At 28.3% G+C, this 24,812-nt stretch overlaps 1 protein-coding gene across 4 annotated transcripts in view; it reads left to right on the forward strand.

Moving 5' to 3' along the window:
• The window catches only part of LOC107439224 (SAM and SH3 domain-containing protein 1), a 131,237-nt gene that overhangs the window by 90,815 nt on the left and 15,610 nt on the right, over positions 1-24,812 (forward strand). For all 4 annotated transcript variants that reach the window (XM_043044430.2, XM_043044429.2, XM_071177061.1 and 1 more), the window contains exons 4-6: positions 16,456-16,530; positions 18,347-18,487; positions 22,619-22,700. In XM_043044430.2, coding sequence (XP_042900364.1) covers positions 16,456-16,530; positions 18,347-18,487; positions 22,619-22,700 — 298 coding nt within the window. The remainder of the gene's footprint in view (positions 1-16,455; positions 16,531-18,346; positions 18,488-22,618; positions 22,701-24,812) is intronic.

Genomic DNA, 24,812 nt, shown 5'->3' on the forward strand with positions numbered 1-24,812 from the left:
TATCTGTCTTTCGATGATCCTTTCTTTTTTTTGTGGCTATCCTAAACTATCAATCTTTCCCATATTTTCTTCCTCGGGATTTAAGTTGTAGCTTTATCCCTGTGTTTTGTTTTTGTTTATTTTGTAATATTATTTAAAACTTTATGCTATTTTGCATCAGTTTATTTTAAATTAATCTTTCCTCGAAAGTTACGATTATAGAGTTCGTAAAAGAGACAAATAACAATGACTAAGCCATTAAAAAATCGTTTGCCGAAATTTTAGGAAATGTATTTTAAAAAGGAAAATTTAATTTTATAAATACATCGTAATTTTTTTTAATTTTATTTAAATTGGAATAAAAGTGTTCCTAAAATTAAAGAACATTTTTATATTACCTTCCTAATTTTTAGGAACACAATAATTTATCTTTTTATGTAAATAAAAAAAGAAATAAATTTTTGTAAATGAATGCAAAAGTTTGCCATATTTTGCATTCTATTACATGCATATGCGATAATTAAAAAAACTGAATATAATCTAAGTGATTTTAACTAAGATTACATATTTGTAAGATTAAAGTTTATATTTTTCCATTATTGAAAAAATAAATATTTTCTTCTTAGCATGTTTTTCACACAAGCAATCGCACAAATTTATGTTGGTTTCTTTTTAAATTTCGTTTAATAATTACCTCATTATTTTATTTTGGGAACAAATAGAAATTGTCTTACTTATCGATTGATGACATGATTTTTATTTCTTTCAAACCTTTGGCTTAACTTGAGATGTCAGACAGGTCTTATCAAAACTGATAACAAAATCAAATTTTAAGAAATTTAATCACTTGAATTAAATACTTAGCATTCTTATGTATTGCCTCAGTAACAGCAGACGATATTGAAATTTATCAGTTGATTAATAATGTAGAAGTAAAAAACTACTTTATTTTTATTAAAAGCCTTTTATATTTACCAAATTAAATAGATTTTTATATCTTATACTTTATTTGTTCTTTATTTTGATACTCATATATTATTCATACATTATTTTTATATCCGTACATTATTTATTTGTTTGAAATAGCCGTGTTGTTTGAACTATATCAGTATTTTAAGGTTGAAAATTAACACTGTTAAATAATTGTTGTTAAACGAACTACATTTAATACTACGAACTACATATATTTCCTGTAAAAATAACCATTGATATTTTATTTAATTTTATATTTTATAACCGGCGCTGATCCAATTCTGAGTTTATGATTATCAATGTTCAATTTCGTAGCCTTGTAATTTTTAGCTCAATTCAGAAGACAAGGGAACTCCTGTATCGACTATAGAGAGAATTTTGTCGTTGTGCAGGACATTTTGATGGAACTAATCCGCATTTACTTTACATGGATAAGAAAACCCCCGAAAACCTCCCACGGTAAGCCTGGCGGCAAGGGGACTCTAACCCATGATCTACCACTGTGGAAATTTTTACGTCAGCACTGTGATCGGGGCAAGCCGGATGCGGAATTTGTATCAGCCAGCCATCTCTCGGATTCGAACCCGGTTCGCCTCATTGGAAGGCGAATGCTCTATCCACCACAGCTCAACCATTGATATATTTTTTAAATTTTATTTCATAACCGTGCAATGATTCCGTTGATGATCCAATAATTCCGTTACCAAATGAAAGGAAACTTTTTGGTGAATAATTTTATTTCATTTTATAACCCTTGTTGAACAGCCGATCCAATTTTTGGATTTACGGCTACTTGAATGTTCAACTCATTGCCGCGTAATTTTGAACCCAATCCAGAAAGCAATGAAAATCCTGGTTCAAGTAGTGGGAGAAATTTGCCTTCGTGGTAGACTGTTTGTTGGAACTAACCAGCATTTGTGTTACATGGAGAGGGAAACCACGAAAACCTTCCACGTTTAGCCTTGCTTGAAGGGGGACCTAACCCATGATCCATATACCACTGAGAACATTTTACGTCAGCTCTGTGGGATGGAGAATTAACTTCATTTGCACGCTCGCTATTTGGAACAACTTAAAAGTTCTATACTAACAGTCTGTTTAATCTAGCTTAATTTTACGTTATGTGTAAAACCCATAATTTTTTGAATGAATGAAACTCATTTATTAATTCAATACATTACACAATGTAATACAAAATAAAAACAAACGAATACCGAAGAAATAACTTGGTTGAGTCACTTTTTAATTTCTATAGGTTCATGTCAACGTCTACATAAATGAGTTCATATGTCATGATAAATAATAAATTTTAAAAAAATTAACACATCATACACATGAAGAAAAGAATTACGAAAATACAAATTTAATAATTCTTAGTTAGAAGGGTGGGAGCGTCTGCATTACAGCAAGTTAAATCAGTCATAAAATCTCAAAAATATAACTATAAAAAAATAATAAAGGTTGTATAGAATTATTATAATAAAATATCTTCGGCATTAAGGAATGGACATCGAAGCATTTTATAGAACTGCATTAAAACAAATTACCAAAAGATTACAAATATGTTTGAAAATCTAATTAAAAATAATGAAAGAGAACGATAAACTAACTGATCAATTTAACTAGTATTTAAGCTTTTCTCCGTAGCTAAATGCTGAAACCGTTTGGGTGAAAATGTTACCATCTTGTCGCTCTTTGTTTAAAAAAAAAACACGCATTGCCTTTTTTTTAATGCTGTACATTAGAATGAAGACTTTTTATATATTCTCTGTTTCTTAACCTAACAATCAGGAAAAACTGTAACATACAGGCAGTAGTCATAAAAATAGCACAGTCTTCTCTAAAAGGCGGAATTTTATAGGACGATAGAGCTTTTGAAGAACATCCTTGATGCATGACCAGCCAAATGCGCTTTCATCTGGTATTTCTAAGAATCTAAATTTTATCGAAGCCCATTCACATGAAATCAGGCGGCAAATTGCAATAAAACTGGAGTCCTTCTTATGTAATTTTGACATTGATCTTCCTAACTGTTTAGTGTTGCGGCTATAAATAATTGAAAATGATATACTATAAACTAGAAATAAAATTGAATGGAGCATAAATTATATTTGTATTATTCTAGTTATGTGGCGAAGACTTTGCAAAAGACAATAAATTCATGTTTCCTAGAAGACAATACGATGCTATAACAATATTAGTCTGAAATTATCTATTCAGTTAAAAAATAGCTCATTGATATTTTAAAATCTAAGCATCGTGTAAGTTTTTTTTTATTTACAACAGTAAAACATTTCAGAAATGGGCTAATATCGAATACATAATTTAATTTATCTTTTTGTTTTGTGTGTTTAACTTTCCAGCAAGCATGTAAGGGAGAATGGGGGTTAGAATCGAGTCATGAATTGTGTCCAAATGAGTTCTGTTTTCTTGCCAGCCAACTCTGAATGACTCGCCAATATACAAGAAGATGAATCTATCCTATTGACCCGTTGTTGATTAAATCTAGGAATCTATGCAGATCAGTTTGTTTGATGTCAACTCTCTAATATTCTTTTACTTTAAAACTTTGTTTATTCGTCATTACAGTTACAAAAATTGTTTTTAGTCCAGTTTATTAAACTTTTACTAAAGATTCATACCCTAAGAAACAATAAACGTTTCCATAACCTCTGTTCTCGGGGTAACACTGATGGGTACTTCTCCTTCTTGTGGGTCTGTACTGGGCCCGAGAAAGTTACAGTGGAGCGGAGGAAGAAGATCCAAGGCTGAACTAATGTCTTATACGGATCTCAAGACAAAATTTATTGCGGTCCCTTTCAAGCACAAAACACAAAATCCTTATTTTCATATTTTGTAGAATTTGTGAAGATCACTTATACAAATTAGTTGTTATATAGCTATCAATAAATTTTTTGCAATTTTCTCTAAAGAAAATTAATTACTAAGCATTATATTCTCTGTACAAAATTTTGATTAAGCCCAGGACAATTTATCATTTTATCTCTTCCACCCCCACCCCCCCCCATGAGTTCGACTTTGTCACGCATGTGAATGACACGCATAGTTTTTCATAAATTGCCATATAAAATAGCCTGAAATATAAAATAGCCATATAAAATGCCTGCAATTCTTTCACTAAAGTTCTAATATTTCTTAATTTCCCATTGAGTTAACATGTATACCCGGTGGCTGATTTGAGAAGGAAAAAAAATCATTTATAAAAAAAAAAGGTAGTATATCTATGAATGTCAGGAATGATGTATTGTACGCAACAAAACAATGAATATATTGAGACCGGAATAGCCTAGTCCAGGGATGGCGAACCGATGGCACGCGTGCCATTTATGGCACGCGACACAATATTTTGGGCACTCCACCGATCACAATTGTTGTTACACTATGAATTGTTATTACACAAATGTTATTACGCTATGAAGCATATGTAACAATTAAATTAAAATTCACAAAAACAAACAAAATAATAAACAATTATTAATAAAAAAATTAAAAATTAATACTAAAAAAACAATTAATAACCGTAAAAATAAAATCTAACTGTAAATAACTATCAAAAAAAATCAACAGTCCTGCTTAAACTAACATCTTACAACCTAATATAAGTTATTTGTCATCTAATCTGCAACAACAGAAGTCACACTGATGTTACTTTAAGTTGAATTACGTGTATAACTGAGACATTGCAAAATGTATTTTTCTTTTCAGTGTAAATAAAGAATTTTAAATTGATAGTATTTAGTATTATTATTTTCCCAATAATCACGAAGCCAACATTATTTGACGGCACGTCTATGACCTCATTAAGCAATTTTTTTTAGAGAAAATGGCACGTTGGTGTATAAAGGTTCGCCACCCCTGCTAGTCTGTAAGGTATTTGACTCGTGTTCGTGAGAAGGGGATTTCGAATCCAGCCGGCCGAAGAATCCCCGTGTAATAAATGGTGACTAGTGCAATGTTAAATCTGTCGAGGTCCCAAAGTCTTCCTAACACACCCATACCTCTGGGGGTACTGATCCAGGAGTTCCCTTGTCTTCTGGATTGGGTTCAAAAGTAAAAGTTTACGGAGTTGAACATGGGTAGTCGTCAATTCAAAATTTGGGTCCGGCTGTTCAGCGACGGTTATAGAATATAAAATAGAATTGATTCAATCTGAGAGAGTTTCAAAGGTGAAACAGTTCAGCTTTCGAATCTCAGCTACCCTGTCTCCCCCCCTCCCCTCACTTTCCCTTGCATGAGAGATACGGTCAACATAAATTATTATTTCTATTTTTAATCTTGATGACTTTATTTTCAAGTAAAAAATAATAATATTCACATTTAATAATTAAATTATATTCTAATTATTCTTNTCACGAAGCCAAAATTATTTGACGGCACGTCTATGACCTCATTAAGCAATTTTTTTTAGAGAAAATGGCACGTTGGTGTATAAAGGTTCGCCACCCCTGCTAGTCTGTAAGGTATTTGACTCGTGTTCGTGAGAAAGGGATTTCGAATCCAGCCGGCCGAAGAATCCCCGTGTAATAAATGGAGACTAGTGCAATGTTAAATCTGTCGAGGTCACAAAGTCCTCCTAACACATCCATACCTCTGGGGGTACTGATCCATGAGTTCCCTTGTCTTCTGGATTGGGTTCAAAATTAATACGGAGTTGAACATGGGTAGTCGTCAATTCAAAATTTGGGTTCAGCGACGGTTATAGAATATAGAATAGAATTGATTCAATCTGTGAGAGTTTCAAAGGTGAAACAGTTCAGCTTTCGAATCTCAGCTACCCTGTCTCCCCCCCCCCCACTTTCCCTTACATGAGAGATACGGTCAACATGAATTATTTTTTCTATTTTTAATCTTGATGACTTTATTTTCAAGTAAAAAATAATAATATTCACATTTAATAATTAAATTATATTCTAATTATTCTTCCAAAATGATAAAAGAATTTATACTTTTGAAATTTAAGGCTTGACAATAATGTGTGCCTTGTTGTTAAAAAAGCTTTAGCTTTGTGTGCTGAAGCATCCTCTTGCTGGAGGATTCATTTTTTAGTTTCCTTTAGAATTTTTTTAACTAGAAGAGCATGGCGTCTTTCAAAATAAGTGTGTTGTGATATTTGGTCTTAAAATTTGTTCGAGTTACGTTGACTCTCAATAGCTTTAATTAAAAAAGTTAAAAGATACTTTGTGATAAGATAAAGCCGATGTGAAATTAAAAGCTAAACTGTATCTATTGGTACAAATCACTCCATAATAAACAATTAGGGTCAACTTAAATTGTGACTTCTCTAAAATTTTCAACAATTAGCTAACACTACTTTATTTTCAACTTTTGCTTCATATGCAATTTAATGAATTTTTCAATGAAAAAAAAGTAAAATAACAAGAAGAAAATATATTCTGATTTCAGCCCGCGAGCGTGTGACCAAAGCTGATGTGTTCCATTACTATCATCATAAGAGCACTGCAACATTGCTTGAAAATATGAAGGGGAAAAAAAGTAAATAGCAGTTATTTGCGAAAGAAAAGAAAAAGTAATATCTTTTCTCCATATCATTTCCCTTTCGCGTTTTCTGAAGAGCGTGATGAAAAATAAAATAAAAAAAACCATATAAGTAACTGTAACTGGCATCGTCCCAGATCTTTATCTCAAGCTCATCAATTTTCAAAATGCTGTCCGCCGTGTAATCCTGGATATCGTAAAATTTTTCCTGACATCAGCTGCAAATAAAAAGGGGTGTAAAGGTACTTGAGTACTTATACCTCTTGATTTTAAATTCTAAGACTATATTAGTTCTTTATTTTACTTTTTTTCTTTGGATTATTGGTTTTGCCACCAAGGCTCTGGAGGAATCATTTTGATGAAGTGGGATTTAGAAAAATTCAGTTTTCATTAATATCAAAGTTTTCATTTACTCCAAAGTTTATATTTATATCAATTTTATTCATTCGAAGTTAGCATTTATACCAAAGTTTGTAATTATATTAATTTCCATTTTCATCAAAGTGATCATTTATAACAATTTCATTGGTGTCAAAGTTTGTATTTACACCAAAAATAGCATTTATGTCTATTTTATTTAAACCAATATTTGCATTTATATCATCTATATTTATATCAACTTTTTGGCATTAACATTGCATTTAAACTAAAAATTGCACTTATATGAAAGATTGCACTTATATCTATTTCATTCATTCAAAGCTAGCATTTATACACAAGCTTGAAATTATACCAACGTTCGCAATTATATTAATTCTATCATTGTTATAAAAGTTATCATTCGTGCCACTCTCATAAGCACCAAAGTTTGCATTTACATCAAAAATTGCATTTATATCTATTTCATTTATGCCAATCTTTGCATTTATACTAAGATTTGCATTTATATCCTCTGTATTTATCTCAACAGTAGCATTTATATTGATTGCATTTACGTCAAAGTTTGCATTTATATCAATTACATTTATAGAAATAACATTGAACCTTCATTTATGTGTCGAATTAGAAAAATTTGATTAAATATTATTTTACATTTGTTCGGAAAAATGATAATTAGAATATCACTTATAATTCTGTCTTGTAAATATTTAAAAAAGAAATTTTTGCCTCTAAAAGGTTACGTATTTTATGTATTTCTTAAAATTTAATGCGCTGTATTTTGCCTTCATAAAACTTTCAACTTGAGTTATGAGTTTTAACCCAAAGTAAATTCTTGAAAACTAAAAAAAAATTTACTTTTGAATCCCTATATATAAAGAAAATACGAATAACAGTGGAATTTTTGGCCTATTCTATATATACAGGGTGTTCCTTACTGACTACACTTAATGTATAGTTTAATCTTTGTCTTAAATGAATGAAAAGGTATTAAGAATCGTATTATAATATTTAAGCAAGGAAAAAACAAAAATTCCATCATAAGCTATCAGGAACGTGGAACTGAACATATCAAAACTGATTTTGTTGAAAGAGAAAATAAAAACGAAATGCAAAGATTGCATTAAATCAAAGTTTCATCAAAAATTCGAGCGGGTTTTAATGTTTTTCATGCCGTTCTCCTCACAGATAAGTCAACAAATGTCAATAGCCTATTTGTTTCTTTTTCGCTTAACTACCAACATGTAATCCCAAACATATAAAATTTTTTGGCATGAACTTAATGATATATATTAAAAGATGAGATTACAGAACACCGATATACATAGCTCAGTAAAAAGTTTAAAAAAAGCTTAAACACATTTTAATTTATATTTTAAAACATAAAGAACACTGATAAAACTATCGCTAATTTCAGAGAAAACTTAGAAAGAGTTTGGAGCTCTGTATGCCTAGAGTATAATCTGGTATTAATTACACAAGACTATAATAATCACTTATTTCTCACATGTAAAAAGCTTTCATCATAATAAATTTTTGAAAGTTTTACTAATAGGAGTACCATAATAACATAAAAATTTTACACATTTATTAATAATACGTATATTAGTACCACAACATAAAAGTTATAACACATTTACGACTTAAGTAAAATTGACAAATATCACAGCATAATAACGATGTAACAAAGAAAGAGTGCATTAAGATTATTTGCTGATTTAAAAAATTAAAATACTCTATTTCTTCAAAAATGTTTTTAATACTTTCACCCGTTTTTCTTTCAACCATCCATTTCGATGAAAAACGAGAAATTGATGAAATCTTGCAGAGCTACATCAATTCATTCATATGTTTCCGTGACTTGAACCATAAATGAAATGAGTGTTCGATAGAGATCTACCATCCACGTCCTTTTGTAACACATCAATACTATTACTGGATTATTTCAAACTATAAATCACACAGCTGAAAACGATCACTTTGTTCACCTAAAAAAAATGATCCTTAGTTTTTTGATTTGGAGCACATTTTCATTTCTTTAAGAGTGAAGGATATTTATTTGATAAAAATAGTATTTTAATAGAGGATATCATTGAGTAATCGATTTAAGCTTTTTATTTCGACCCATGTTTTATATTTTGTAATTTGGATACTTACTCTGAGTATTTTTATAAATTAATAGCAAAGAGTTTTGTATTAATAAATATGTGGAGATCAGCTATCAATTTATCTAATTATTTTGCAATCATGTTTTCGTTCAGTTAAATGATTAATTAATAAATGCAGAATATAAAATCATTTTATGACAAAATTGAAGTATCTGATGAACCGTAACGAAATTGTTACGATGATTTCAATATCAACAAAGTGATTAAAAACTTATGTTTAATGAGGCGTCAGTAAATCACTCGATTGAATGAGAGAGTGTGAGATGTATAATCACGTATAATATTAGATGTTTAGATAATTGTATAATAAAGTATAATCTCGATCAAGGCGCTATTATTGTTTACTATGTGTACTACGTTAACGAAAAAACTATCATTAAATAAAATAATGAAAAATTATAAGTATTTAAGCAATGTTTCTTTGCATGGATAAACGAATTTTAGAATTGTGTGCAAAAATGTTTCAATATGGCGAAATACGCGAAAGGTAAAATGAACATTTAGGAGTCCAAACTTAGACCTACTTTCCTGATCAAAATATTGGGAATTGTCAAAAAAAAGTATTATTTATTCTGAGATAGTACGTTTTTGTGTCTGATTTGTTAACTTTAAGTATTGTCTGCTATAATTATTTATGATATTTGAGGTCACCCTCTCGAACCATCAAAAGTTAGTCCTAAAACATGAAAATCCGATCATTAAATCAGGTATTATTCAAGGTGTTCCGTTTCTTATTTCCTGTACAAACGCAACAGAAATATTACTTCTTTGTATTTCGAAATTCAATTATTTGACGGGAAAAAAATCAAAATGTTTTTAACTCGTTCCTATAAAGTAGAAATGTGAATGTTAGCTCATTTTAAATCATCTAACCATTTGTTTAAGTTTTTATTTACAGCGTTTCAAACACGTTAAAAATATTTCTAAAATATTACAGATATATTTCATTAATGTCTTCGTGGTACATTTCAATCCTAACCCCACAGAAACATTTTTAAAAGCATACTTATGTAATGTTTTTCTTAAAAGAAAAATGTTCTTAAACATACGTCGAATGTTGTGTGTCCCAGTGTATGTGGGAAATTATTGAAAGATGCGTTGTTAAATGTATCGTTATTATCTCTAAAACGATGAATATCATTTATCTTATTTTGTGATCCTTCTGCTCGTAAATCAAATTAAGGAGTTCATAAATCTAGTGAAAATGAAAGCACAACGCATATTTTCATCCTTGAAAATCCTACTATTAGTAACGAATAAATAGTAAAAATGTTTATAAATATTGCGTCATTTCAACAGTGAGATATTCTTTAAAACTGAGAGATTTCATTGATACAAAGCTAATAAGCAATGACCTTATTAATCTTTCATAGTTAGAATCATCTTAGATTTTCTTCGAATTTATTACCCGTGGGTTGATCTTTAATTTCTAAAATAAATTCTGACTAATCTTCCTAATTTAGCTATGAAAAGAAATAAGAAACTTAGAAACATCAAAAATAGGGTGTTTTTCAGTTATAAATAAGTCGCATTTTATGCATGACTGTAATTCAGTACAGTCACGTAATACATGCATATCGCACATGGTGAAAGTATTTGCATATATGTATTTATATGTGTAGTATGTGTATATGCATCCATCCATTGATATAAATACATAATGGTGAATACATGCATAAATTAATGATTTAAAAATTTCTCTTATTCCATCTTCTCAAAATAAAATAAAAATTAATTCTTCGTAAATTTTGATAATTTTAAAAATTCAATTTAATTTTCTATTTAATTACTTTTTACTGTAAATTATTTTAATACTGACTTTTGACAATCATAATAAACAAAGTTAAAAAGTGTTAAGTTATTACTTATGTCAACTTATTTATGACTTATTATTCTTACATAATTACCAAAACTTGAGTCAAACACCACACAAATGACTATTTCAATTATTGTTGTTAAGTTAAACAACAAAATCTTTGTCATTTGACTATCGCAATTCGAGAGGAAGACGAAGTGCCTAATCGTGTGATTTAAATTAGCTTTAACTGGATACCTGTTAGAGACGTCATGCGTGTTTACATCGAACACTGATTGACTTCTAAATCGACAAATACCACGATTTTCCTTGTGAAAAAAAGAAAAAATAAATATTAAAAAAATTTCTGAGTGTTGTTATTACACACAACACTCATATTTATTTTTTTAAATTTTATTTACTTATTTCTTTATTTTATTAACTATTTTGTTTAGCAATAAATGTTTAAAAAAGAAAAAGTTTGAATTGAATTATGAAAATTACAATTTCAGAATCCTTACAAAATCAGCTATCTCTGCACTTTTATTTTTCCCTGAACTTCTTTTGAGTGTTTTTTAAACTCATTCTCGGGAGGACATTGCTTGTCATTCCTATTCTTTTAACTTTACGAAATTGCTTTTGGGAAATGAGTTGTAAAAAGACCCCGGGGGGAAATTGAAATCATGCTAAGAGGGGAAAATTTAGAATTACTCTGGTTGCCATGGCAGCAATATCAAAATGGAAAAAGACAGGAAACAACCCTGCTGAAGAGAGAAGAGGATGCTGTGACTTTACCTGTGAAAAGAGTTAAAGGGGAAGGGGTCAAGGTGATGATGCCGAATCGATTTTGGGTTGCGAAAAAGTTTCTGGAAGGTCAAGGTCTGCAATTCCTTAAAATATGTATTCACGTTCCATCTTATGGGAGCATAGATATTGAAAATTTTCGATGAGTATAAAATTGCGTGGAAATAAATTAAATTTCTATTTTTATTTAACGATTGAAATTTTTTACACTCATTTGTAAATGAAAAAGAGTTACAGCTAACATCGGCGCAGCCAAGAGAAGAGTTTGAGGGTCAACCCCCCCCCTCCCTTTCAGAAGTCATTCTCAGGAATTAAATCAGCTAAAGATAATCGAAAATACAGAAGAGGCTATATTATAGTTGGTCACCCATGTGGGGAGATGAGTTATCGACAATGTCAACCTTCATCTATGAAAAGGTACCCAACATACAATCGAGTTAACATGTTTTATATACTAATGAATCGGAATTGTTTTTTAGTAGTTTTAGATACTCTACAGTTAGTAAGAAAATAATGAAATAAAAATAATACAAAATTAAGCAAAATACAAAAGTTTTGCAGCATTAAAAAAATCGTGAATGTTACAGTATTTATTGTTTTAATCTTGGTGTATCTAGCAGCTACAGTTCATCGCCAATTGGATACCTGCAAGCGATTTCATCTTGCGTTTCGTTTATGCCACGTTTCAGAAGCTAATTAGGTTTGACACACACGCGTGACGTCGCTTGCAGATATTCATCAATTGAATCTGTTCTAAAAAATGATTCAGCGTGATAGTAAACTAAGTTTAATTGCTGTAGTGTTAACCAGTCAAGCACAGCAATGACATCTTAATCACATGGTTGGGCTTTATCAAGTATTCTTTTTCTCGAGTTGCAAGTTCCCCTTAGGAATAGCACGACGATGATCCAAAAAGTACACGAATTTTCCAATTATCGAAATTAATAATAACAATAATAATAAGGAAAATTAGTCAGAAAACTAGAAGAGTGCGCGGGCTGATAAAAAAAAAGTAATCAAGAAGTGAAGGTTATATACAATCCAAAATGATGCTTGTTACCATTTTTTTTAGCAAATTTGTAAAAATTGCTCTAACTAACTTTTTTCTTCATTTATTTACAGTTGTCATTTGATAAATGTAATTAAAAATAGTTTATTAAATAGTGTTTCGATTTTAATTGTTGTATGATAAAAATTAATGCGTAGAAAATTTGTAGATATTAAAATTATATAGGTTCCGTTTGGTTAATTAAAGTCCTGTAAATTAAACTAATTTACAGAATTCATATTTTATGTATATCCAAAATCATTTTTAGATTATTTTCATGTATTTATAAAATACAGAAATAAAAATGATAGTTTTTTTGCTAATTTATTAAATCAAGTTCTTTTATTAATCTATGTTTCGATAGCTTCTTTGATAAAATTAATTTTAAAAATTCTTCGTCTTATTCTATGTAAAATAATTTAATATTTATATTCATAATTTTGCGAAGACTAAAAAAAATTAAAAAGCCAATTAAATTCAATTTTAATTTACAAAAAGAATTTTCGAAAATTCCATTTATTAAATTAAAAAAATATTGATATAAAACTCGAGTTTTTCTGCCAGTTTAAACTAAGTTCTTATCATAATACATATTTCGAAGGAAAAATATTATGAAACGGAAAAGGATGAGAAGAAAAAGAGTGATTTTTATTCTTTTTTTTAATCTCGCATTACGTCATTGGTTCTGAAATCGTCATCAAACAGGTTGTAATATATTGTAATCGTTATCGTTTCTCGTTTAGAACACGTTTGTTTGTTTTGAAAAGCTGAAATGAACCGGGTACTTTAAATATGTAATAAACTTTAAGGAATTGCGGAAAAAATACTGTAATTTCAATCTTTCTAAAAATTTATCTACTTCTTATCAAGAAACATGCTTTTTACTAAAGTAATGCTTCTTCCGGTCGTAAGTTAACGGAATACATTTTCTCTTTTAAATAAAAGACTTATTCTGTTTACGCCCCGTATCTTCTTAAAGATTATATTTGCTTTTGTCGTATTTCATTCTATTTGTATTATTCCAAGCACTTTGACGAGTTATTTATGTTTTAAAAACGCTGCCAATAAATCTAGATATGAATCACTATTGGTATATTTTCATTATATGTTTACATAACCCTATTTCTTACACTTAAACAGTGGTTAAAATTATTACACAGTTTATTTGTATTTTTTTTTTTAATCGCCTGAAATTTTACTTGTTGTGAAATAATATGGGTATTAATACAGGACAGTAACGGGATGTTTATGCACAATGTTTTTCTTTTCAGTGTTTTATTTTTTGTATCAAGGGTGATCTACAGAGCCTCCCTTTTACAAAAATAAATGCATCCTTCTTGTNGTTTCGATAGCTTCTTTGATAAAATTAATTTTAAAAATTCTTCGTCTTATTCTATGTAAAATAATTTAATATTTATATTCATAATTTTGCGAAGACTAAAAAAAATTAAAAAGCCAATTAAATTCAATTTTAATTTACAAAAAGAATTTTCGAAAATTCCATTTATTAAATTAAAAAAATATTGATATAAAACTCGAGTTTTTCTGCCAGTTTAAACTAAGTTCTTATCATAATACATATTTCGAAGGAAAAATATTATGAAACGGAAAAGGATGAGAAGAAAAAGAGTGATTTTTATTCTTTTTTTTAATCTCGCATTACGTCATTGGTTCTGAAATCGTCATCAAACAGGTTGTAATATATTGTAATCGTTATCGTTTCTCGTTTAGAACACGTTTGTTTGTTTTGAAAAGCTGAAATGAACCGGGTACTTTAAATATGTAATAAACTTTAAGGAATTGCGGAAAAAATACTGTAATTTCAATCTTTCTAAAAATTTATCTGCTTCTTATCAAGAAACATGCTTTTTACTAAAGTAATGCTTCTTCCGGTCGTAAGTTAACGGAATACATTTTCTCTTTTAAATAAAAGACTTATTCTGTTTACGCCCCGTATCTTCTTAAAGATTATATTTGCTTTTGTCGTATTTCATTCTATTTGTATTATCCCAAGCACTTAGACGAGTTATTTGTGTTTTAAAAACGCTGCGAATAAATCTAGATATGAATCACTATTGGTATATTTTCATTATATGCTTGTATAACCCTATTTCTTACACTTAAACAGTGGTTAAAATTATTGCTCAGTTTGTTTGTATTTTCTTTTGTTAATCTCCTGAAATTTCACTTCTTGTAAAATAACATTGGTATTAATACAGGACAACAAGATGTTTATGTACAATGTTTTTCTTTTCAGTGTTTTTATCAAGGGTGATCCACCACTAAGCCTCCCTATTACAAAAATAAATGCATCCTTCTTGTTAATTATGCTATGCATCATTTTCTTTAATTTTAGAAAATATATAGCGCCGTTTTTAAATACCATTTCTATTTAATTTATACATAAAAAATTTAAACTATCAAACAGCTTTCTTAATAAAATAAAACTATAAAGCAAATGACTAAAGTGAATTAAACTTCTATTTCGAATTATGATAAAGACTGCAAAAGACCATTCATTTTTAGGATATTCCATATTATAATTGCCACATGGTGATCGATTAAAAATACCTTTGCTACAAAAAAAAATTGCATTGTTCAAATATTTGCTTGTTCAAAATATTGTTTTTACTATTTTAGTTATAATAATAAACTATATTGTTATTAAATATCATTATATGGGTGGATGCTTATCCATTTTCATTCCATTTATTGTCAGTACTTATCCGTAGGCGATAAAGTCATGAATAAGAAATCCGTATATTTAACTGGGTTTTTTTTAATACATATATATAAATGATAAAGGAACAGAATTTACTTACACTGGCCAAATGGAGAAATTATGCTATTTGTTTAAATGTTTTTTATATGATTATTTTTTTATTTATTAATGCTTACATTGATGGATCTGTGCTTCCTAATGCCTTATTTTGTTATTTAAAAAATGCAACTATTAATATTAATAACTTATAAATTTCACTGAAGCTTCTATTCATTTTTATGCAAAGCTAAGTGTTATCAAAGCTGAAGTTTGTCCTCCCTTAGAAAGAGTTACTATGTCCTTTCTTTTTTCTAAGGAAGTTTTTCTTTAAAAAAAATTAGTCAATGCATAATTATTACTATTTATTATAATTATTTAAAATTTGAAAAAATCAATTTATTTATTTAGAATTAAATTATGCATTAAAAATGTATGATAAAAGCTGGACTCAGAATTTATGGACCTGAGGACCATTGTGGACTCTTCCCTCAAAACTAAAATCAAGTTTTCATATTTTGTAAATTTTTCTTCGAAGTCTTTCCAAATAATAATTTACCTTTAATTCTAGAAATATCAATTTTCAGAGATGTACTACACTATTAGTTTCAAATTTTTTGTGTGATTATTTTAACTAAAAACTAGATGTTTTTTGCTTTTTATTTTTATTTCCATGTACTAAATGTCAAGAATTCTTTCCTTAAATTTGTGGAACATTATAAGCATAGATGAATATTCATACAAGAAATATACTGCAAATAAAAAATTACAAAGCATTTCACCTTTTGCAAGAAAGTTAAACTGGGCCCTGGGACAAATGTCTCTATTTTACCTGCCTTGAATACAGCCACATATATTATAATGCCTAAACTATTAATTAGTTAATTTTAGGGATAGGGATTAAAGATGCATATCAGTAGTGTGCATTTTTTAATTATATTTTTCTGTTGTTTTTTTTAATTTTTACTTTTAACGTTTTGTAATGAATGTATATTAAATTCAGTTTGATTTATATTTTTTTTGCTTTCTTTTCAAGAGTCGTACCAGTTACAGTACTAGTGAAGATGGTCATTCCCATTCTTCTGACTATGAAGAACAAGATGAAGATAAAGTAAGTATCACATCGTGTGTTTTATGGCATTTTAAAATATTTTTAATTTTTATCATAAATGCTTTATTAAATGCTTAAAATTTTTATGTTTTGATAATTCTTTGACCTGATATTTTAAATAATGCAAAAGGAATTTTAAAAAAAAATTTCCTTTTTTTTTTTNAATTTTAATAAGATAGTAAACATTTTTTAAAAATATTTACTATAATTTATAGTTGTTAATATTCTTTTAAAGCTTTCAATTATAACATAAAAATATTTTTAAATGAACTACACATTTTAAAACACAGCAACCTTCCGTAATTTTGTAACCGTAATTTTGTTAATTATAATAATTTTAATAAGATAGTAAACATTTTTTAAAAATATTTACTATAATTTATAGTTGTTAATATTCTTTTAAAGCTTTCAATTGTAACATAAAAATATTTTTAAATGAACTACACATTTTAAAAGACAGCAACCTTCGTACTATGGGACTTGTTGAAAATAAAACCTGACCTTTGGACCGCCAGCATGGGTTGGGATGAGGAATGCTAAAGTGATTGTCTGTATATTGTGATACTTCCTAAATTTTAACTTTTCATAGTCATAACATTTGTGTTGTATCTGCAAACATAGAGTAGTTTTGCATTAATTATTTATCCTAAAATGTAAACTTGTGTTTTTGATGATGTAAAAACAGAGTAGGAAAAATTTTTTCATCTTATCTGACCTAGTATTTTGCCACATTCGACTGGACAATCGGTAGCCTACAATATAATATTTAAAATATGAAACTCTATACATTTGTTCTAAGATGTAGGCACTTTTTTCTACATGCATATACACTAATTGTGGTTGATAAAGTAAATAGTATTTTTCTGATCATCTATAGTAGTAAGTAACAAAAATTTATAATCCTCATAAGTGATCTTCCTGGAAAACCAACCAAAGTAGACATCTTTCCTGGTTTTTACATTCCGATTTTTTATTGCAACAGTAAGCGGGGGCATTTTAGTGACTAGTTTAGTAAGTTCAGAATGGGAAATCGAAGTATTGATAACTTAGGTTCTATTTTATGTATACCAAAAAGTGGGGGAAAAAATAAAAATTTACTTTCTAATAATCTAACAAAAGTCTCTGCTGTATAAAAAGAGAGTGAAGGAATTTTAAATTAATAATGTAGCCTTTTTTATTTTGCTGATTTTCATAGCTGTTTAATTTATAGTTAATTTCACCTCATCACCATTTGTTAAAGATTGTATTGTAAGAACTGACCTTTTTTCCCTTTCTAAATTTTTTTTTTTTGCATAAACACAACTCTATTTAACCATTTACTGACGGATTATTTTTACTATTAAATGTGGTGCACATGTTGTACCAGCTGTAAGCAAGTGGTTAAATTTAAACTATCCACTTTTATTCAGCCATTTCATAGCACTTTCTCTCAAACTTCAGAGGTATTCTGTAATCTGATATTTCCTTAAATAATTACCATTATATCTTAATAGTTACTATTATATCTTTAAGTGATTATCTTAAATAAAATATGTAAGAAGCATACTTCCCCACTGTATGCATGAGTACCCCATTAGTGCACCACATTACGCATCTCATTACACACCTCCTAACCCATTGGCTAAAACAGCTGTTAGATGTTCATAGTTCTTCCCGGGGAGCAAATCTGATTGAAGGCTTACGAAGCAGGTGGCCTCTTGTGTGTTAATCTTTTTTCCTACTGTCTTGTATTTGCTAATAAATGTTATATTAATTTAGTTATGGAGTTTGCCTTTTCCCATATGTATTATATCTATTTTTTTTAATGTTATTGCAGAAAGTAGAAGCTCGTTTTTATAGAGATTCTAGAGAAAGGACCTCTTCCTCTTGGGCTGGTCGTGTCCGAGATTTACATAGAGATGTCAAAAAGAAAATATCAAGACTACGAAATTCAAGAGGTGCTACTCAAGATGAAGAGGTAATTATTCTTTTTTTTTTATTTTGTGTTGTATTCAGTATTGTCTTTTTTATATTTAATTGCTATTATATCTTTGTAGTTTTGACAGTATTTTTAAAATAGAGCACGTCAAAGCTCAATTTAAATTATGTCATTTTAACTTCTTTTTTTAAAACTGCAAAATTCAGCATATTTATTTATTACAGTAATCTCTGTTTAATATGATCACTTTGGGGTATAATGTTTTTGATAACCAACATATTGATATCAATAAATTCATTCATTCATCAACAGTCCTGGGTGAACCTTGGGTTTCTCGAGAAGACGAGACCAGTCCTACTTTCTGTGCCATCCAGTCTCTGGCATTAGTTGAGACAGGGTATCCGTGCACCTGGAAAGTCATGAATTTTGGTATTGAACAAAATTTGTCATGAAATGTCATGATTTTAACTATTTTTTTAAAAAAACCATGGAAAGTCATGCATTTAGGTCACCCAAAAATTTTAGCTTTAAAATGGAATCCCCCCCCCCCAATTTCATAGTGTTCTGATTATCTGAATTTGTAACAAAATCCCCTCTCAGAGTAATATTTTATTAAAATATATAATTTTTTTATCATGTTCTTTAAAAATTATGGTGTTCTTTCAAAAAATGAAAGAAAAGCATCATTTCTAGAGTGAAGTATCTTTTAAACTTCTGTGATTTTAGAATTTTTGTTATTAATTTTTTATATTTTTTATTTTACCAATTTAAAATTCTAGCTGAAGCAAGCCAATCATTGGCAAATTTTTTTAAATTCTGAAACAAGAACAGACAAGTCAGGAGTATTTCTTACCTTTCTGATGAACAAGAAAAGTATCTTTAGAACATAATTCTGCCGTAAAAAAAAAAAAAAAATTATTTGCTCAGCTATTATTTTTTCAGCTATTTTATTGCTTCAACTCTTTGTTTACTCTGCTTTTTAATTTTAAAAATCAATAAATATGAAGATGCAGAGTATAACAGTTTTGGTAATACCTATCATTTCAATTAACATTTTTATAATGCTTTTTAAATTTATTATTCTGTTTTTGTCGGTAAATAGTTAAGTCATGAAAAGTTCTTGAAAAGTCATGAATTTGAAAATCTAAAATATAGCAGATACCCTGTTGAGACAAAGTCACTTTGGAGGCTGTGCAACATCTTCAATCTGGGTCTGCCTCTTCTTCTAACTCTTATTGGCTTTGCCAGAAAGATTTATTTCGTCGTTCGATGATCATTCATTCTTAAAATGTGTCCGATCCATTTCATACATTGGACCTTATGTCCAGTTCTCTGAATGACCCGTAAAGTTCAGGGTTAGTTCTTCGCTAAGTTCCATTACTACAAAAGCCATCAAAAATAGATCCGATAATCTTGCTTACAAAAATTGCGAGAGTTCTCGTATCAGCCTGGAATTAAGTTCACATTTCAGATGCATATGTGAGAATTGCCCTGATGAAACTTTTAAATATCAGCAACTTGGTATTCCGTTTTATGTTGTCAGACTTCAGAAATTTTCTTCGACCCTAAAGGCATCCGTTGATTGCAGTTATTCTCTTCCTTACTTCTGTGGACAAGAGATTCTCGGTGTTGAATTCAGAGCCAATGTAGATAAATGGATTCACGTTTTCAAATTTGTATTCTCCAATCTCAATGTGTTTGGATGTATCAGTGTAGGTAATAAATTGCATATACTTATTTTTGCTCTGATTAATTGAGTGGTTCATTTTCTTAGCCTCTCTTTTCTGATCCAGGAGCACTTGCTTGTAGTCTTTTAGATGAACCCATAAATAATAGGACAATAAATGAATCACAAAATTAGATAAATTTACCAATTTAAGCCACTCATACCGAGTTGGTAAATAAAATGAGAACAAAAAACTATATAAATCCTTATTTTTATGCGTTATATATTTCCTTTCAATTATAAAAATTATGTATAGTTAAAAAGTATCATAAATTGTAGATAGACTTTTCCTAACAAGCGCATCTCTAAATTGTTTGTAATCATAATTTTTATTGAAATAATTGGATCTGTATTGTACTTCACAATTCAACACTTTAACTGCATGCATCATTTTTAATAGTCTGGTATAAAAATTTAAGATGTCTGTCTTATGTTTTAAAGTGAAACCACTTCGCTTTCTGCTATCTATATTGTCAAATTCTACGTAAGTGACATAAAATGGCAACATGCTGATTCTCAGTTCAAATAATATATTGCTCTTCTGAGACATGAACATAATTATGATATGGCATTAACAGCCAATTTCAATGCTCCTCTTCAACATGGAGATAATTTTGAAGAAAAACACTGATAACATTTAATGATATCCCATAAAGTCATTATTTTAACAAGCAAATGAATGGCTGATTTACTTTAATATCAATAAGCAATTAATAACACCTTTTTTTTTAATGTATTTACTTGTTGTTTTATTTTTAAAAAAATAAAGAGTTTTTTTACAAGAATAATAAACTTAATTGAATGTACTCAAATGACAATATACTCAAAAAGTGAATGAATTGGTATAAATTACTTCATTATAATATGTAATGAAATGTATTAAACACTTTTAATGAAATAGAAGAAAAAATTTGTCATTTCGTTTTTATGAATTTTAATTTGTGTTGCCTATTTTTTAGTATAATTAAGATAATGTTGATTTCTGTTCAAGCTTCTTTAGTATGCTTTAAAAGGAATTTTATCAATACTGTGATGCATTTGAATAGATTTTTTAATTTGGTGGATAGCATTTCAAGTAGAATAGTTGAGATGTTTTTAAAATCTTTTGACATTTTTCAGGTTTCTATCTAGATTGAGAACATTTAAAAATAATTTTACATTGAAACTTATGGTATACAATAATTACTTATAGGTTACTTTAGTTTTTGTTTTTAACATTTGTTATTTAATTAAAGCTTTATGAGTGATATTTGAGAACTAATAACTTTTAAAATGTGTTAAATTATTAATCTAAATGAATGTATTTTATGAATATTAATTTGATTTGTGAGATATTCTCAGCTTTAACCTATGGTTTATCAAATTATGCAAATGTCCTTTTACAAATCAAAGAGAACTTTTACTTTGCATAGCAATAGAACTGAAGAGAAAGAGTTTAGAACTCAAAAATCTTTTTTATATAAAACTTAAATGCTGAAAAATGTATTCTTATTCTTTATTAATGCAAGTTTCAGCTGTATTGTATCACTATCTACTTTCATAACCATGTCGCTTTTTTTATGGTGCTATTCTCTATTATATACTCTAATCTTTGATATTGGGGGTAAAATTATAAGAGGGTGTAAATTGATCATCCTCCTTTAATTTTTAATTCTCATAAAATTTTGTATCATGTCTCTAAAAAATGTATGGAAGTTAACTGAATTATCAGTGTTTATACCCTCAGGCAAAACCTGGAAACCTCAGGGAATTCGAAAATCTACTTAATAATTCAAATTACTATCAGGGAAATGAATATTTTTTGTTAAAAATCTGTAATTAAAAAAAAGCTTTTCTTTCTTTTCTGATAAAAATTTTTAAAAATTCTCAAAAATCATAAGATTTTTTAGAAACAACTAGATACTTTATGTGTTTGGTTGCTTGTGGTTGCAGATACTTAAAGGAGCGATAGTAATTTTGAATTGATCTGTTTTAACTTTTGTTTCTGCATTCTTTTAATGTTTTATCGGTGTGTTTTATACGCCAATGTTATTATCATGTATTTACTAACTCATACTGCATATGCTACAAATTGTAGCTTTGGAGACTCTGGAAATCTTTTCCAGTGATTGAATATAGTGTGTTTATGATTGAGTTTCCAGTAATTGAGTTACATTTAATATAATTAAAACAGAATTTCTTTTGTTAACTTAAATTATATTAAATGTAACTTTTAACAAGACATCTACCTGATTTAATTTATTTTAACTTACTTAGAACAAAAACATAACATTTTGTTATTGTGAAGTAAAACAATTGAAACATTTAATTATGAGATGTATAAATAAATCTACACACAGAACATATATGCATTTTTTTTCTTCTAAAATAATTAGAAATGTGTATATTATGTTCATAGAATAAGAGTTATATCTGCAAATATTTGATGTTATGAAATATTGTAGCAAGAAGAAGGGGCGGAGAATTCTGATGTTGTCATTCAACCTGGGAGCTCTGTAGAAAGTATTCCAAGTGGATCTGGTTCAAGTAAGATCGCTACTTTTTTTCCTTCTGTTATTCAACTTTTTGCTTTAATCATCACACTGTTAGCATTTTCATGTGGGAGCATATCTAATTATGATAAATTAATGCATACACAATAGTTTAATTTCAGAAATTTTGCATTTTAATATTTCTTCTTATTTTGGTTATAAAAACCATTTTCTTTTTGTAACATTGACATACAATTTAGGTTTTAAAAACTTTTTTTTTATTTTAAATTAATTTTAAGTGAAGTGTGTAAAAAATTTAGATATATAAATGAAGTATAAGGTGTGGAAACATTTTAGAAATAAATTATTTAATAATTAAATTTTTGTGCACAAATGGCTGACTTTAAAGTTATTGAGTCTTTTTTAAATTGTTTTTAGCAACATGTTTTGCACTTATTTAAATTCATATTATTATTATTTAATTAATAATTGACTCACTTTTAGCAGAAATGATAAAATGATCTCTACTAATCCTAAGTATTAGTTAAAAGTCTAAATTTTTTTTTTAAAATGAATAAATTAATCAATTTTTAACAATTGAGTGAGTATAGTGTTTTAAACACAACAGAGACTACATAATGAGATTATCAAGCAAAAGAAGCATTAAATCTTTGAAACTGATCAATTCAATCTCAAAAGTATTACTAATTGTATTTTGAATTGGCAATTTCAATTATTGTTAGGTCTTTGATGATATTGGTAAGAATGCAGCCTATTCTACATTTATGCAGTGAAAGCATCAAATGTAAAATTTTTACTAGATTAATATCTAAATATAATACTGATTTTAAAAGTTCACACAATATTAATCTATCTCTGGAGAGAATTAACTCATATATAATTTCCTAAATAAATATTTTAATTTCAAAGAACTTTATTTTTAATTGACTGAAAAATAGTTAAGTTTTTCTGCCAATTAAAAATAAATTTTTCCTGCAACTTAAAATGACAATATTTATTATTAAGGAAAATATTTGAATTAATTCTGTCAAGGGATATTTTAATATTGTTTGTATTTTTAAGATAAGTATTATATAAATCTTGTTTAAATTAAACTTTACATTTTGAATTTAATATATAGTTAACAATTTAAAGAAGAAGTTTTAATTAACTGAAAGAGGGTTTCATTTTAAATTATAAATTAATAAAGTAGTTTAAGTGATGACATATTTCTGTCTGTGGATAACAAAACATGGTTCATAATTTTTTGTTAAATAAATGCTTTATTTTTGGAAAGAACAAAGAAGAATGTTTAAGTTTCGTTATACAATTTTTGAAATATAGAAAATCCTTAATAATTTTATAAATAAAAAGTTTAAGAAAAACCAATGATTTAAGAAAAAAAAAGCATGAAAAATTAAATCAAAATAAATCACCTTGATATACAAAATATAATACCGCAATCCAAACCTATTGCACCAATACAAAATCACAAATTGATTGAATACAACTAATTGCTTATTTCCAAAGGGATTAATTGATAAGTTCTTTTAATTGTCAATGAACATTTCAATTCTTTTTCATAATGATGAGAAGAATAAGGATCAAAATGTAACTATCGGTTGTAAACTATCTCAAATATGTTGCAAAATAAATAATGCAGCAATAAATAATTTCAGTTAAAAAGGTAATTATTCATTTAAAATAAAAGCCAGCATGAAAGAGCCTTTATATGAGTGTCCCAGGGACTCAGAAACAGAATAACCATCAACAGAATAACCATCAAACAGAATAACCATCAACAAAATGAGTCTCCCCCTAATCATGTCCCTGAAAATATACTATATCATAGCCCAAGAAATTCTAGATAATTCTCTGTTTGGGGCTATTTTTGACTTGAAATTATACAAAGTGGTTCCATCGAAACCTGATGTTTGAAAAAAATTATAGATGGAAGTTTAAAAGACCCTAGATAATATGGAAGTAATTTAAAGATCGAGCAGAGGACATTTTTATGCAATATAAGATAGTCTGCTTTGTGGAACATGAGGGATGCAATTTTCATTTGTGAAGAACGTTTATTGCTTTTTAAAAGAAGGCATAAAGGGGAATTAAGTAGAAATGACTAACCTTTTGTAAATGTATGCAGCTCCCTTTCTTCTTAATC

Source organism: Parasteatoda tepidariorum, chromosome 2 (assembly GCF_043381705.1).
Source record: "Parasteatoda tepidariorum isolate YZ-2023 chromosome 2, CAS_Ptep_4.0, whole genome shotgun sequence".
NCBI lineage: Eukaryota > Metazoa > Arthropoda > Arachnida > Araneae > Theridiidae > Parasteatoda > Parasteatoda tepidariorum.